The 16,633-nt window shown below is 44.9% G+C and overlaps 1 protein-coding gene across 2 annotated transcripts in view; it reads right to left on the bottom strand.

Moving 5' to 3' along the window:
* Positions 1 to 16,633, bottom strand: part of LOC135509581 (dual specificity protein phosphatase 8-like) — a 68,262-nt gene that overhangs the window by 47,543 nt on the left and 4,086 nt on the right. For both annotated transcript variants that reach the window (XM_064930352.1, XM_064930353.1), the window contains exon 2: positions 10,190 to 10,657. In XM_064930352.1, coding sequence (XP_064786424.1) covers positions 10,190 to 10,426 — 237 coding nt within the window. In that variant the 5' untranslated portion in view covers positions 10,427 to 10,657. The remainder of the gene's footprint in view (positions 1 to 10,189; positions 10,658 to 16,633) is intronic.

The following is a 16,633-nucleotide window of genomic DNA, read 5'->3' as shown; positions in this document are numbered from 1 at the left end:
GCCATCCTTTGCTGTGACGACAGCTTTGCTCAACCAGCTTCAGAAGTAGTCACATGGAATTCATTTAAATTAACAGGTGTGCCTTGTTAAAAGTTAATTTGGGCAATTTCTATCCTTCTTAATGTGTTTGAGCCAATCAGTTGTGTTGTGACAAGGTAGAGGAGGTATACAGAAGATAGCCATATTTGGTAAAAGACCAAGTCCATATTATGGCAAGAACAGCTCAAATAAGAAGAGAAACGACAGTCCATCATTACTTTAAGACATGAAGGTCAGTCAATACGGAACATTTCAAGAACTCTGTGTGCTGTTTGAAGGAAGTTGCTTACTAGCGCTAGCGAAATTGCTAACTAGCATTAGCACAACGACTGGAAGTCTATGGGTATCTGCTAGCTAACGCTAGTTAGCATTGGCTCGCGAAACTACCTCGAACTTCCTTCATACTGGACACAGAGACATACGAATGGTATCCACGAGTTCACCTGACTCTGGGGAAGTAGATAAAGGGCATTGCTGCCAAAAATCCCGAAGTATCCCTTTTTAAAAAAAGACCCCTGTGACATGTTTATAACACATCTACAAAACATGCATAACACCTCTTTTACACTGTTGTCACCAGTCTTTTTCCTCGTGCGTGTTCAGTGAGCCAAGAGAGCGGCGATAGCATCTCAACCTGAGCGTCTACTCTGTGTTTCAACACAACCTCCAATAAAGCGGTCACCTGAACCATTCAGAGTCCACTGATTCTATCTGAAGCCCAGCCTGATACTCTACAGGATACATGTGTGTGTGTGTGTGTGTGTGTGTGTGTGTGTGTGTGTGTTAAAGGTCAACAGGGCCTCCACCCTAACCCCTACTGAGACACTCCCTACTGAGACACTAATTCAAGACAATTCAAGAAGATATAAATCTTCACTTTCACCCTTAGACCACCTTCCTTCTTCTGAGAATGCCTCACATTCCAATTCAAATCTTCAATTTGAATTGAATTTGAATTGAAGTAGTAAGCAGAATACAGAATTGGAATTCAAATTTGAATGAAAGGAAATGTAATTTAATTCACTGAAATTCAAATGCCTATTCTATTCCATATTAGGTGAAGTCTATATAAATATTCATATTGTACATAAAACATGTCGTTATATACATGAATATAAAATGTTGTTGAAACAATTAATTTTCAGGACAAAAATCTTAAAATTAATTATTAAGGAAAACAAAACCTGTATACAAATATACTAAGTTATTATATTTAATTAATCACTTACATTTTGTTCAATATTGGGAAAATACAACATTTCCCAGAATGCATTAGTTGAACCGTCAAGTTGACCCTGAGGTCTTCTAAAAGAAGCTAAACAAATGAAATGGTTGGTGGAAATATAATTGGCTAATCTAAGCATGAAGGTTAAAAGTGATATATCCTTTGGTATCTGGAAGAGTGACCTGTCAGTTTCAATGAAACTGATGTTCTATGACTGAGTGGAATTTCTTTGAATTGAATACTACTCAGATTTGTATGTAACGTTTATGGTAGTAATTTATTTAACTTTGTCTCCTCTGTAAAAAAAGCACCACTTATTTTTAAAACTAGGAATCCAATGTGCCATTTGTTTATTTCTGTGTTTACGTGACTAATGCTACTACTTTTTGGAAAATGTGTTGTATAATTGAAATTCTACTTCCTGTCACTCAAATTCCAATTCTACATCCTGTGGGGTGTGGCCAATTCAATTAGAATTTCAAGCCATGAGTTGAATGGGAGTCAATTGCAAAATTCTGATTTGAGCCCAACCCTGGTACAGAGACAGTACTACAGTATCTGCATGATTACTGCATTGTTAGAGGTTAATAACCTCTGGAGTCGACCTACTGCAGCATACGAACCAGCTCAGTCCCTCACCTTCGCCAGCCTGCAGGCTGCAGCACTACACTAATATACTGCTGTTCTAACACTGCAGGTGTTACATAGGAATAACAGAGAAGGAAAGACATATAAAAGGTTGGAGAAGAGAAAGAGAGGGGGAGAGAGAGTGTCACGGCCGTTGAAAGAAGAGGACCAAGGCGCAGCGTGGTGAGCGTACATTTTCTTTTTATTAGAAAAGACGCCCGAACAAAACAATAAACACTACAAAGCAAACCGTGACGCTAAAAGCTATGTGCCATAAACAAAGTCAACTTCCCACAAAGACAGGTGGGACAAAGGGCCACCTAAGTATGGTTCTCAATCAGAGACAACGATAGACAGCTGTCCCTGATTAAGAACCCTACCCGGCCAGACATAGAAATACAAATAATAGAACATAGAATACCCACCCCAAATCACACCCCAACCAAACCAAATAGGTCTGGGCGTGACAGAGAGCGAGAGAGAGAGAGAGAGAGAGAGAGAGAGAGAGAAACAGCGCGAGAGAGAGAGGGGCAAAAAAAACGATAGAGCGTGGAAGTCAAAATGCCAACAGTGAGCTGGCATCACAGCAGGATGTAAATAGAGAAAAGTGGCTAATCATGTCGTCTGCATTCCCACCTCCGCAAAGATAAGGAGGGAGGGGGAACGAGAGAAGCAGAGAAATAGAGAGGACTGTATCCTCACATTGCCTGGGAAATGAGCAATATAAAAAATGTACGACAGAAGATAAAAAACCTTTTCCCTCTGTGACTCTAAGACCTCACCCTCTCAGCTGAAGTACTATCTGTGTATAACAGCGAGACGTCTGGCTTCAAATATAACTGTATGAGCAACAAACGTGACACAGGCAAGTAGGGGGAAATGGCATGCAGTGAGAGCTTAAAATGTTCTGGGTAGAAACGCAATGGTTTCAACTGCTACTGCAGAGAAGACGGGAGTGCTGTAGAGCAGAAACAGGTGTATTGTTGCAGAGAAGACGGACAGGAGAAACGTGAGATTAGGTGCTGCAGAAAGGAATGCCAAACGCAGATGCAGACACACACACACACAGACGTGCGTACAGGGTCATTGGTCACAAGGGTAATGCAGAGCTGTGTGTGTGTGTGTTGGTCACCCACCACAGTGCCTCTATCAGACATGAAAACCTCAGAGGTCAGGAATTCATGGAACAAGTTCAGTGATCTGTTGCCTCCCAGTCCCCACAGGCAGTTATTATCTGTTCATGTGATTCCCAGTAGATTGTTGCAGGTGGGTGACGGTTCTAACCATCAAAGCGCTGTAGCAGAGTCCACTAGCAGGGTGTGATACATACAGCCCGTCAGTAAAGATAACACTCAATGGTGATATGATGTCATTGATTGGCACTGGCAGCTGGCACTGCTGTGTGTGTGTGTGTGTGTGTGTGTGTGTGTTTGCTCAGACGTGTTTGGGCAAAGGTCCCCTCTATCATTTGCTGCGAGAGAGTGTGACAGATCGAGTGACCCAAATCACTCCAATGACCGATGATGACCGTACACCACGAATGGGCACCATAAAGGGACTTTCCCACTGCCCCTCACCCACAATCTCTCTCTCTCACACACACACACACCTGTCCAATAAAAGGGGCACGTGCATCATATGGGGCCACCCATATGTAAAAGTAGTGGCCCCAGCCGACTTGTAAGTCGCTTTGGACAAAAGCGTCTGCTAAATGGGATATATTATTATTATTATTATTATTATTGTAGTTCAAGAGGTAATGTGTCACATGGGCCAACCTTGTCACACCAGCATGGCCATGTTTCACATCACAGGACAACACATCTCTCCCACACTCCTTCTCTGTCATTCTCTACCTTCTTCTCCATACCCCCCTTTCCCTCGCTGCCATTCACATCTCGCTCAGGCCACTTTTAACCCGAAAAGTGAGAAAACATGGCACACACACCGGTTGGCCTCGTTCAAGAAAATGGTTCGCCCCTACAAACAATGAAAAATGTGACCGTGGCGTGCTATATGAAGCGGGCAGACAGGCATCAAGGCAGTCAGTTACTGTTTGATTGAACGCTGGGCAAAACAGAGAGCAAAGGTCAGCGACTTTGAGCCTCCTGGACTTTTCACGCACCGACAGTATGTAAGGTTGACCAAGAATGGTGCAACAAACAAAAAAACATCCAATCAGCAGCAGTCCCATGGGTGAAAACTTGAAGGAGAATGGAAAGAATCGTGCAAGCTAACAGGCGGGCCACAAACAGACAAATAACAGCGCAGTACAACAGTGGTGTGCAGAACGGCATCTCGGGAACGAGCAACTCGGCAGTCCTTGTCATGGATGGGCTATTGCAGCAGACGACCACACCGGGTTCCACTCCTATCAGCTAAAAACAAGAAGAAGCAACTCCAGTGGGCACGCGATCACCATCACTGGACAATTGAGGAGTGGGAAAATATTGCCGGTCCGACAAATCCCAGTTCCTGTTGCGTAATGCCGATGGCAGAGTCAGGATTTGGCATAAGCAGCATGAGTCCATGGCCCCATCCTGCCTGGTGTCAATGGTACAGGCTGGTAGCGGTGGTGTCATGGTGTGGGGAATGTTTTCCTGGATACAAATTGAGCAACGTTTTCATTCCCTAAAGAACTCAGGCTGTTCTGGAGGCAAATGGTGTTCTGACCCGGTAGTAGATGGGTGTACCTAATAAACTGGCCATCTGAGTGCATTTTCTTCCCAGCTCTTCTGGTTCTGGAGTGACCCTTTAGTCTCTCCCTGTTGTTGTGTGTCTTAACCAGGCTTTACCAGCATCAACACATCCTGTTTCTCGTCAGTCAGGTCAGGTCAGGTTCACCGTGTGACAAACCACACACCGTATGACACGTGACTCACCACTTGATGACATCACTTGTGGGAATGAAAGACACAGCGTCGGTCACGGCTGGGCTAAAATGTAAGGTTGACTAAATCGTCTGCCCTAAAGGAAATCCCCCAAAACCCTGCTGTGCCCTCCTTAAAGTCAACATGGCTGTGACACACACTGGGTTACCCTGAGTGGTGCAATAGGCATATTACTGTAAACTTAATTAGAACTGGAAATGGACCTAAAAACTATGTCTACACTGCTGTACCTGGATGGACTTCAGTACGACACTATCCTCGGGTACGCTTACTCCGTCACCACCACTACCTGGAAATAACATTTCAACGGGTCAGAATATGACACCTGGGCAGCCTATTGTATACTGGAGTCTCGGGTTGAAATGAGAATGATACCGTGAACTGACAATCCACTTTCAGTCACTACTACCTAGAGTGAATGCAAATAACACACATCTATGGTTCGACATATGGTACTTATCATACGCATCATGTAAATGTATCCATTTTTAAATGTCTCATCCATATTCAAGACAAATTATGGAAGATATTTGTCATGTCGAGTAAGGACACGACAACGCATCTGTGTCTTCTGGGTGACCCAAGAGGCATTGCACTACATTAAGTCATTACCCAGGATCCTTAGCTGGGAGGTGGCATATGGTGGACCCTAAGTAGAAGTTACGGAGATCCTTATTTAGTAAACGGTTTTATGGGACACGTGCTGCCGGAACCCAGTCTTTGGCCAAATGGACCAATTACCATCAAAGACTAACCGGTGACAACTGAACCTCAGTAAAGGGCCGTCAGCAAAGACTGAAACAACTGCTGATGAACTGGAGAGAGAGGGGCAAAAAACGAGCATGTGCAAATTTAGTTTTATTGTCTGAGCTACACTGTGTCTGTCAGTCTACATAGTACAATATAGTACTACAGTAGAGAACAGGAGAGTATGGTGGCTTCCCTAAAGGGCGGGTCTAAGTGTCTCCATGGCCCTGACTGGAGCTAGTCAATCTCCACGCCATATGTCAGACCTTGCCCTGGTCCAGGCTCACTCTTACACCACATTCAGCAACATTAAGCAGTGTGGAGGGATTAGCGTCGCTTAAGCCAAGAAACCACCCAGCCTGACCATAAAACAGTCTTTGACTTGGGAGCCATGATGCTGTGGAGCTCAAGGTTCACCCACACACCACACATAAATACGGTCACACACAGCCTACTGTATTTAACTGACCTAGTTTACTAGAGCCTGCCAGTGAACTACATGGGGGTTATGTAGGGAGGGAGGGGAGACACCATTTTGATTCCAGTCCATACACAGAGTTCACTGAACCTAACCCTGTGATGATGAAATCTGAAAGGGCCGAGCATAGAGCCTTGGGGGACGCCTGCCATTTTCACTCAATGGGATGCAGGCAGGAGGTAGCCCACCCATGACTACGCCCTCTCTCGCTCCCACCCCCTTCAGGTTCCTACATTCAATCCCACAAAGACCCACTATGGTGTCCCTTGCTTCCTTGGCAGGCTGTGTGGGGGTGTTTGTGGTGGGTTGGGTGGGAGCCTGCATTAACACCACACAGCCGGTCTGCACGTGCCCAACTCGCGGCCTGCCAGTGGCCACACAAAGGGGGATGATGTCATGCTTAGCCAATAACAAAGGACTCTCTGGGGCCGTGTGGACCTTCCCTCTCACCCGGCTCGTTCCAGCTTTATCCAGCCTACCATTAAATCGGCAGCATTATCCTCTTTACTGTGTGTGTGTGTGTGTGTGTGTGTGTGTGTGTGTGTGTGTGTGTGTGTGTGTGTGTATGTGTGTTTGTGTGTGGGGGGGGATAATAACAACAGCTAGCCAGCCACAGGGCAATGCTGGGAAGAAAGAGAGAAAAGAGGAACAGAGAAAGATCGGAAAGTGGGATGTTGATAGAGAGATGATGAAATAGAGGCGGGGGGAGGCACCAGGACAGAGAGACAGAGTGTGTGAGAGAGCAGTGCAGCTAAAATATAAACAGAGAAAGAGAAAGGATGAAATAAAACAGTTAGCGTGTGAGGAAGATGGAGAGAGGGAAGGAAAGAGAGACACCCCACAGGGTGCCTTACCACTGTGAGACCTGTCAGCCTCTCAACCCCATTAGAAATGAATGATTCATCATGTATTATGACGACATTTTGGAGTCCCTTTTATTGTAGATAAGAATAGAATACGTTTCTAAACACTTCTACATTAATCTGGATGCTACCATGATTACGGGTAACCCTGAATAAATAGTGAATAATGATGGAGTGGGAAAGTTACAGACGCATGTTTACATACTGTTTTACACACTTCATATGTACACTGAGTATACAAAACATTAAGAGCACCTGCCCTTCCCATGACATAGGCCTCATCCTGGACTTCCTGACGGGCCACCCCCAGGTAGTAAGGGTAGGTAACAACACATCCGCCACGCTAATCCTTAACACAGGGGCCCCTCATGGGTGCATGCTCAGCCCCCTCCTGTACTCCCTATTTACTCATGACTGCACGGCAAGGCACGACTCCAACACCATCATTACATTTGCAGATGACACAACAGTGGTAGGCCTGATCACGACAACAACGAGACAGCCTATAGGGAGGAGGTCAGAGACCTGGCCGCGAGGTGCCAGGACAACAACCTCTCCCTCAATGTGATCAAGACAAAGGAGATGAAGAGGACTAAAAAAGGAACCGTGTTTTGCCAGGAAAAAGCGGACTGAGTAAGCCCCCATTCTCATCGACGGGGCTGCAGTGGAGCAGGATGAGAGCTTCAAGTTCCTTGGTGTCCACGTCACCTAAAACTAACATGGTCTAAGCACACCAAGACAGTCGTGAAGAGGGCACGGCAAAGCCTATTCCCCCTCAGGAGACTGAAAAGATTGGTCATGGGTCCTCAGATCCTCAAAAGGTTCTACAGCTGCACCATCGAGAGCTTCCTGACTGTTTGTATCACCGCCAGGTATGGCAACTGCTCGGCCTCTGACCGCAAGGCACTACAGAGGGTAGTACATCCCTGGGGCAAGCCTCCTGCCATCCAGAGGAAGGCCCTAAAAATTGTCAATGGTCCAAGAGGCATACAACCTCAACTAACTGGTGCCCCCGCACAATGACTCTGTACCGGCACCCCCTGGTATATATTGTTATTATTTACTGCTGCTCTTTAATTACTTGTCACTTTTATCTCTTATTCTTATCCGTATTTTTTTAAACTGCACTGTTGGTTAGGGGCTTGCAAGTAAGCATTTCACTTTAAGGTCTACACCTGTTGAATTCGGCGCATGTGACTAATAAAATTTGATTTGAAGGTGAATCCAGGTGAACGCTATCTCTTACGGATGTCACTTGTGAAATCTACATCAATCAGTATAGATGAAGGGGAGGAGATGGGTTAAAGAAGGATTTTGACGTGGATTTTGTATGTGTGCCATTCAAAGGGTGAATGGGCAAGACAAGGGGGGGGGGGTGCCACTCAATATTAGGAAGGTGTTCCTCATATTTGGTATACTCAGTGTATCGTCACTGTCAATAACAAAATAGTTCTATAAGAGGCTTTGTCAGATTAAATGTCTATGTTTACAACTTCTAGCATCCCAACCAGACCAAGGTCTCTACACACTGACTGGAGGACCTTAGCCATTGGTCTATTAAAAGAAGGGTTGCGCAACAACATCCTGCTCAGGATAATAATGGCTCTAACCTAACCGGCTTGTAAGCCTGAGCATTGGCAGTATGCCAAGGAAGCATATTTGAATCTGAGAACGAGAGAGAGAGAGAGAGAGAGACCCTTAGCTTGTAAGCCTGAGCATTGGCAGTATGCCAATGAAGCATATTTGAATCTGAGAACGAGTGAGTGAGAGAGTGAGAGAGTGAGAAAGAGAGAAAGAAAGAAAGAGGGTGAGAGAGAGAAAGAAATAGGGTGAGAGAGAGAAAGAAAGAGGGTGAGAGAGAGAGAGAGAGAGAGAGGGGGAAGAAAAATATAGATGAAGAGAGGAGGCAAGAGAGTGAGCATGTCAAGCTAAGGGTGTCTTTCAATCCCAGGGAACAATGACATCCAGAAGTATTGAAAATAAAGCATATTTTAATTAAGTTGACTGGAGGTCTAAGGCGATGCTGCCCCCACTCATGTCAGACACCTCTAATTTTCACAGTTAATTTACATTTACAGGCTGCGTTGGAGAGAGTGACTCCAGGTGATTAAAGCATTAATATAACCTGCTAAGGAAGAGAAAGAGAGAACGAGAGGGAGCACGAGACACACTCATAAATGCTAGGTCAGGCATCCAGGGTCAGGTGGTTCACATCAGGAAGTAGACCACTGGTTTTTATGAGCTACCACTCAAACTGCTTGTGTCACACCTAAAAAGGAAATCCCACCAAATGTTTCCGTCTTCATGATACTAAAGGGCAATGTGTCATCTGGCTCCAATAGCATCGCAGAAGCAATGCTCTGGCCGTGTTCTTTGGCATTTTTGGTTGGATTACGTTCAAACTATGCCTCTACAGCACTGTGTCTGTCTTGGTGCCGCTGTAGGAAGGAGGATGGAATTTCCACAGCTCTGTTGTGATGGATTCATTTTTTCCCTGTGCATTGTTGGGAAGGGCCAGTGCATATGCGTTTCACTGTTAGTCTACCTTTTGTTTCCTAAGTATGTGACAAATTTGATTTTATGTGTCAGGTAAAACCCCTGGATAGAGCACACACACATGCACAAACTTGCAGACACACATCATACACACTTGGGATTCCCGCTGAGTTTCTCCAGTTTCACACAGTGACTAAAAATACAGGAGTTATGTAGCATGCCATGGCCGTGCTACGGGGGGAAAAAAAGGCTGTCGTATTGGGAGCAGAAGTCATGGAAAAAGGGAGGATCCAGTTTCAGGGCCACTAATAAGCAATAAAACCTACAGTACAACTGCCCGCCAGCCAAATATAGCACCCAGAGATCCAGGGCAGAGAAGACGCTCGCCAGAGAGATCCAGACTAACCACACAACACAGAACAGCACGTAACAGACTCCTACCGGAGCAGCATCGGAGGACATTAATGGATGTCTGGTACTGGACTCCAAGAACAGTGTTTCCTGGTCCTCGATTATCTCCAACAGTACACATTTTCATTGTAGCCCTGGACAAAACGCACCTCATTCAGCTCATTAAGGGCCTGATGATTTGTTGACAAGTTGAATCAGGTGTGCTTGTCCAGGGTTACAGTAAAAATGTGTAGTGTTTGGGGTACTTGAGGACCAGGGTTGGGAAACACTGTCCTAGAACATAGACATAAAATGATACACCGTGGGCAGACCCTTGGCCAGCATGACCATCATACCTGGTGAACTGTTGAACAAATTTCTTCTTGAAGGACAATAAATGGGGACTCACATCCACCCTGACCCCTTGACCTACCTTGACCTTGCCATTGGGCTGCAGTAGCTCGGTGACGGACACCTTGTCTTGCTGCAGTCGCCGCTTCACCAGCTTGGAGCAGCACACGTTGACCGCCCCCTGTATGTGGGACGCGTTGTACTCCGAGAAGGTCCTGCTGTCAATCACCAGCAGGCGCCCCGCCCCCCTCTGGATCAACCCTGCCAGGCGCTTTATGTCCATGGCGCTCCGCCTGGCTGGTCCCTTCTCCCCCGCCATGATGCCACAACGAGGGGTTGCAAGAGGATGGGTGGATGGACGGGGGAGGGGTGGCGTTGAGGGGGGGAGGGGTGGATGAGTGGAGAGAGGGGGTATCGGCGGAGGAAGAGGAGACGAGAGCAGAGGAGGTCAATGGAGGAGAGCAGAGGAGGTCAATGGAGGAGAGCAGAGGAGGTCAATGGAGGAGAGAAGCCACTGCCACTGGAGCAGGCCTCAGGAGATCCATGGTCTCTGAGGAGAGAAGCAAAGAGGGAAAAAAAGCGAGAGAAGAAGGTCAATAGAGTCCCTTTTCATGTGGATGGCTATAAATGAAGTGCTTTGTAACATTAAACTAGTGGCAACTGAGCTGCCGCTAACTTTAAGGAGATGAAACCTTAAAGGGAAAATGTCACAATTTTTGTAGTAAAAATATATAGAAGAAAAGTGTTTCCAATGACATCAACCAATTATAATTGGTTAAAAAAAAATAAAAAAAATCACATGATGCACACCGATGATGTCATTGGAAACACATATCTTCCTCTATCTTTTTTTTTCACAACAAAATATAGAAACGTGCAATTTTCACATACGTTGATGCTGGGGTGGTGCTGGAGATGATGAATATGAAAGTAGAAGATTTTTAAAAACGTTGCTGGAGTTTTGAAACACATGGGTGTAAGGGTTACAAGACAGATTTAAGGTGAACTGAAACATTCATCCTGAGAAGTTTGGAAACATGACATGGTGATGATTGACACCACACAGTAGCCTATTGTCCCCCATGTTTCCATCACGTATACCAGACTCTGGGCTGCTATCAGAGCAACATAAAACAAACCACATCAGCCATCAGTCCCATTATCTCAATGTCAAGTGTGCGCAGTATTTTTTGCATTTACAGTCTTATGTGCAGACTTCGCTCACCTCGCATATAAAAATAACTGGAGTACTAAACATGGATATAAAATGTTATTTTAAGACTTCACAAGGGCTCTAGATCATCCACTGGGCTCAATCTGTCCTGAGATCTGAGGGAGCTATCGTCAAGACTAGCAGGTGAGATCACAACAATAGACAGGCGCTTTATATACGGACTAGTACGCATGGTATAATTGAAACTTTGTGTGTGTTTGTTGTGGTGGGTGCAGGGTCTCTTTTGTGGCATCTTGTGAAACAGGAAACTGAGAGGCTGAGATAAATTAAGCCGAGGGGGGGGGGGAGAGAATTCACAGAGCAGGTCTGGGCACAGATGAACAGTCTGTGTGTGTGTCCCTGTGTGTGCGTCATTTATCACAGAGAACCCTCTACAAACTTGATGGGCTGCCTCCTCTCATCTATCACACATAATCACTTTCACTCCCACCACCACCCCCGCAACTGTCAAGACTGTCAGCTGACACACACACACACACTTCATGCATACACATGTGAACATTCACACTGCAGTACCTGCCAGTTGGGTTGCGTGAATAACCCAGCATGTTGGGTGGTTTAGATTACCCAAACATGGGTTAATTTAACCATCGGTTGTTGATGTTTCATTTTAATTAAAAATAAATAAATTCTACCCCTTTTTCTCCCTAATTTTGTGATATCCAATTGGTAGTTACAGTCTTGTCAAATCAAAATGAAATCAAATTGTATTTGATTGAGAGCCATGCGTCCTCCGAAACACGACCCAGTCAAGTCGCGCTGCTTCTTCACACACTGCTCGCTTTAACCCGGAAGCCAGTCGCACCAACGTGTCGGAGGAAGCGCCGTCCAGCTGGCGACCGATGTCAGCGTGCATGCGCCCGGCTTGGAGGACAATGTTTCTCTATAAGTGAAGGACATTTTAAACAAACAAAGAGGGTGCTACAAGCAGTTAGAAAATGGCTTCAAAGAGCTTTGTCCAAATACTGATGGACATGACCAGAGAGGTCCAGGACCTTAAGAACTTAAGAACCGTTTACTATTCTCCCAAGATGGGGTGGATGTCCTAAAAGAGACTTTCAGAAATATTACAAACTGTAAGTCCACACCCTTTACTCTTCTCTATTTGATTTTTTACTAATGACCTGTCCCTGGCATTAAACAAAGCCCGTCTGTCTATGTATGCTGATGATTCAACCCTATATGCGTCAGCAACCACAGATAGTGGAATCACTGCATTCCTAAACAAAGAGTTGCAGTCAGTTTTGGAATGGATGGCTAGTAATAAACTAGTCCTGAACATCTCTTAAACTAAGACCATTGTATTTGGTACAAATTATTCTAGACCTCAGCTGAAGCAAGTTGAGACTAAATTACTTGGTGTTACCTTGTATTGTAAACTGTCATGGTCAAAACATATTGATTCAATGGTTGTAAAGATTGGGAGAGGTCTGTCCGTGATAAAGAGATGATCGACTATTTTGATGCCACACTCCAGAAGTGCAAGTCCTGCAGGCTCTAGTTTGATCTTATGTTGATTATTGCCCAGTCATATGGTCAGGTGCTGCAAAGAAGGACCTAGAAAAGCTCAAATTGGCCCAGAACAGAGCGGCATGTCTTGATCTTCACTGTAATCACAGGTCTAATATTAATACTATGCCTGCCAGTCTCTCTTGGCCAAAAGTAGAGGAGCGACTAACTGCATCACTTATTTTTATAAGAAAAATTAAGGTGTTGAAAATTCCAAATTGTTTGCATTGTCCACTTACGCACAGCTCTGACACACACACTTACCCCACCAGACATGCCACCAGGGGTCTTTTCACAGTCCCCAAATTCAAGAAAACGTACAGTATTATATAGAGCCATGATTGCACGGAACTTTCATCTCAGATTTCTCAAGTGAACAGCAATTCTTGTTTAAAAAAACAAACATTTAAAGCAACACCTCACGACACAACCCGTGTTCCCTATTTGACCTAGATATTTTGTGTGTATTTTGTCACGTTGGTATAAAGGGATCGGGAGACAGGCGCAGGAATGCGTAATAAGGTTTTTTGTTGACCCAAATTACAGTGTGCCGTGTAAAGGCATGGGGACGAAGACCAAACAAACACGTACACAAAACACAGGGTTGAAACCCAAACAAAAGAGCGAGGAGTACCTTGAATAAATACATGGGATGAGACGCGTAATCGTCTGCACAATACGAGCGGCACGAAAGCCAAAACAACAAGGCACAGGTACTCACACAACCAAAGGACATTGGAACAATAATCGGCAGCCCAATGGTGAAACAAAGGGCACATTTATACAAATACAGTCCGTGAGGAATTGGAACCAGGTGTGCGTAATGACACAGTTCAGTGCCTAGAGGCCGGTGACGTAGACCTTCCGAAACTGGTGCACGGCACGAGCAACGGTACCGGAGGGATCCGGAACATATTTACTAATATGCAGGCTATGTGTGATGTTTTAAAGGTATGTAGTTCTGTCCTTGAACTGTTCTTGCCTATATTCTGTATTATGTCATGTTTCATATTTTGTGTGGACCGAAAGGAAGAGTAGCTGCTGCTTTCGCAACATATAATGGTGATCCTAATAAAAAATGAAAAAATACCAATAATAATTTTTGGCCACCCATAAATGTCATTCCATTTCATCATGTTAAGTTTTTACACTGAAAATTTGAATTTTACTTTCACATGAAATGTTCTAATATGAAATGTATAACATTTGTATTTACATATTCCAACATTGGGATATGCATAGGTTTTTGGAGAACTCATACACTCGTGTAAGCCTTATCAAAGCTTCAAAAGTGTCAGCGTTCAACCTTAACATGTCATAACAATACAACAGAGCAAATTAACCGGAATGACTGTCTCACGGGTGGCCAAAAATAACTAACTATCTGAAAGCAACGCTCATACTAAGCCACACCTTCGGTCTTCTGAGCTGACCCGCTGGATCTTATCGCAATAACCCAGCAGTCAATCACTCAGCACCCAGCATCAATAACTCAGCACACAGCATCAATAACCCAGCAGTTTTTAAAGAAAACAACCCAACTAAGTGACCCAACGTCTGCAACCCAGCAGTTGGGTCAACCAAACAACCCAGCATTTTTTTTGCGGAATGCACCATTCACCATACACACACACTGACAACCATGTACAACACAGAGAGGAAGGGAGGAAGAGAGAGGGGGAAGAGATGGAGACAGAGAGGAAGAAAGGCAGCATGTGTGTAGGGAGTGGGAGAGGGGATGAAAGACTATGCGAGAGAGAAAGAGAAAGAATTTGTGTGTGTATGTGTGAGAGAGAGGTGGGAGAGAGAAAAAGTGTGCGTGAGAGAGACAGAGAGCGAGAGAAACAAGAAACATTCAGTCCTGTCCAGTAGAATAGTGGGGACTTGGTGGGTGACAGAAAGAGAGACAGACAAAATAGAAAGAGTGTGCTCTGGTCAGCATCCAGTCAGTCAGCAGTGTCCGTGGACGGGGGCCATGATCTACTCAACAACCTTTAACCCCTACTATGACATATCTCCCCCGCACAGGGAGGGTAGGAGAAGAGGGGAAAGGAGGGATTGTTATTCCGCAAGGACCTCTCAGCCTAGCAACACAGCTAGCTCCAGGCTATGGGAGGGGTAGAGAGCCGTGCAGATGGAGCATAGAGGAGAGATTGAAGAGAGAGAGAGAGAGAGAGAGAGAGAGAGAGCGAGAGGAAGATAGAAGAGAGGGCAAATAGAAGAGAGGAGAGATAGAAAAGAGATATATAGACGATAGGAGGTTGCTTGGCAACGCTCCCAGTGCTAGCACGGCATCTCGACCACGGAAGAACTAACTAACCTCTATACGAAGACAGCTAGAGCTAACGGACTCCTCCAGCATAACACAAAGTCACTGGGACTACTTTGAGCAAAATACTTTGAAGGCGTTGGAAGTACATCTTTTTTTGGGGTTGAAAAGATGTTGAAAAGACGTCTTTTTCAACGTCTTGTAATGTCTTTTTCAACGTCTTGTGCTCGCTATTCCCTGCTCTACTTTACCGTGTCTTGACGTGAAAGAGTAGACACACGTATACGCAATATGCATGGTTACAAATCTAAAGCATACGCAACAACAAATCAAATCTTATTGGTTGCGTACACATACAGTATTTTGCAATTATTATCGCAGGTGCAGCAAAATGCTTATGCCCCCCACCCCCCCCGAATAAATTAACAAACATTATAATGAGCAATGCCAGAGTCTGGAATACAAATATATATGCATATGATAGTGGGTTTACACAGTATGGACAGTATATGAATAGAAAAGATGTGTACAGCAGCAGTTATATAAGATGACACTGAACACTAGGAACACCTTCCTAATATTGAGTTGCAACCCCCACCTCTTTTGCCCTCAGAACAGCCTCAATTCGTCAGGGCATGGACTCAACAAGGTGTCGAAAGCTTTCCACAGGGATGCTGGCCCATGTTGACTCCAATGCTTTCCCACAGTCGTGTCAAGTTGGCTGGATGACCTTTGGGTGGTGGACCATTCTTGATACACACGGAAAACTGTTGAGCATGAAAAACCCAGCAGCGTTGCAGTTCTTGACACAAACCAGTGCGCCTGGCACCTACTACCATACCCCGTTCAAAGGCACTTAAATATTTTGCCTTGCCCATTCAGCCTCTGAATGGCACACACACACAATCCATGTCTCACTTGTCTCAAGACTTAAAAATTATTTGTTTTAACCCGTCTCTTCTATTTCATCTACACTGATTGAAGTGGATTTAACAAGTGACATTCAATAAGGGATCACAGCGTTCCCCTGGATTCACCTGGTCAGCCTATGTCATGGGAAGAGCAGGTGTTCTTCATGTTTTGTACACTCAGTCTACATATGAGGTGGGTAAAACAGTATGTAAACATTATTAAAGTGACCAGTGTTCAATGTATATAGGGCAGCAGTCTCTAAGGTGCAGCTTAGAGTACCGGGTGATAACATGTGACTAACCCATAGTAGGCCAGCAAAAGACATCACATGCAATGCATGTCAACAAAAATCCACACATGGGCGCCCCCCCCCCTTCCTCTCTCTCCCACACAAATACAAAAAAAAACAATTTGGTTTCCTCACCTGAGCTAGCAGCTAGCGTAGCCTCACTGCACCAAGGATGTTAGCATCCCTATGCCATCCTTACGACGCTTTATAACATCACATTGCATAGCATGTCTATGGCAGTCGAGTCGTTCAGACAGACAGACAGACAGACAGACAGTGCAGTGTACTAAAGAACAGGCTGAGCACAACACAC

The sequence above is a fragment of the Oncorhynchus masou genome, chromosome 22 (assembly GCF_036934945.1).
Source record: "Oncorhynchus masou masou isolate Uvic2021 chromosome 22, UVic_Omas_1.1, whole genome shotgun sequence".
NCBI classification, from domain to species: Eukaryota; Metazoa; Chordata; class Actinopteri; order Salmoniformes; family Salmonidae; genus Oncorhynchus; species Oncorhynchus masou.
This window is presented reverse-complemented; position numbering and strand designations above follow the sequence as displayed.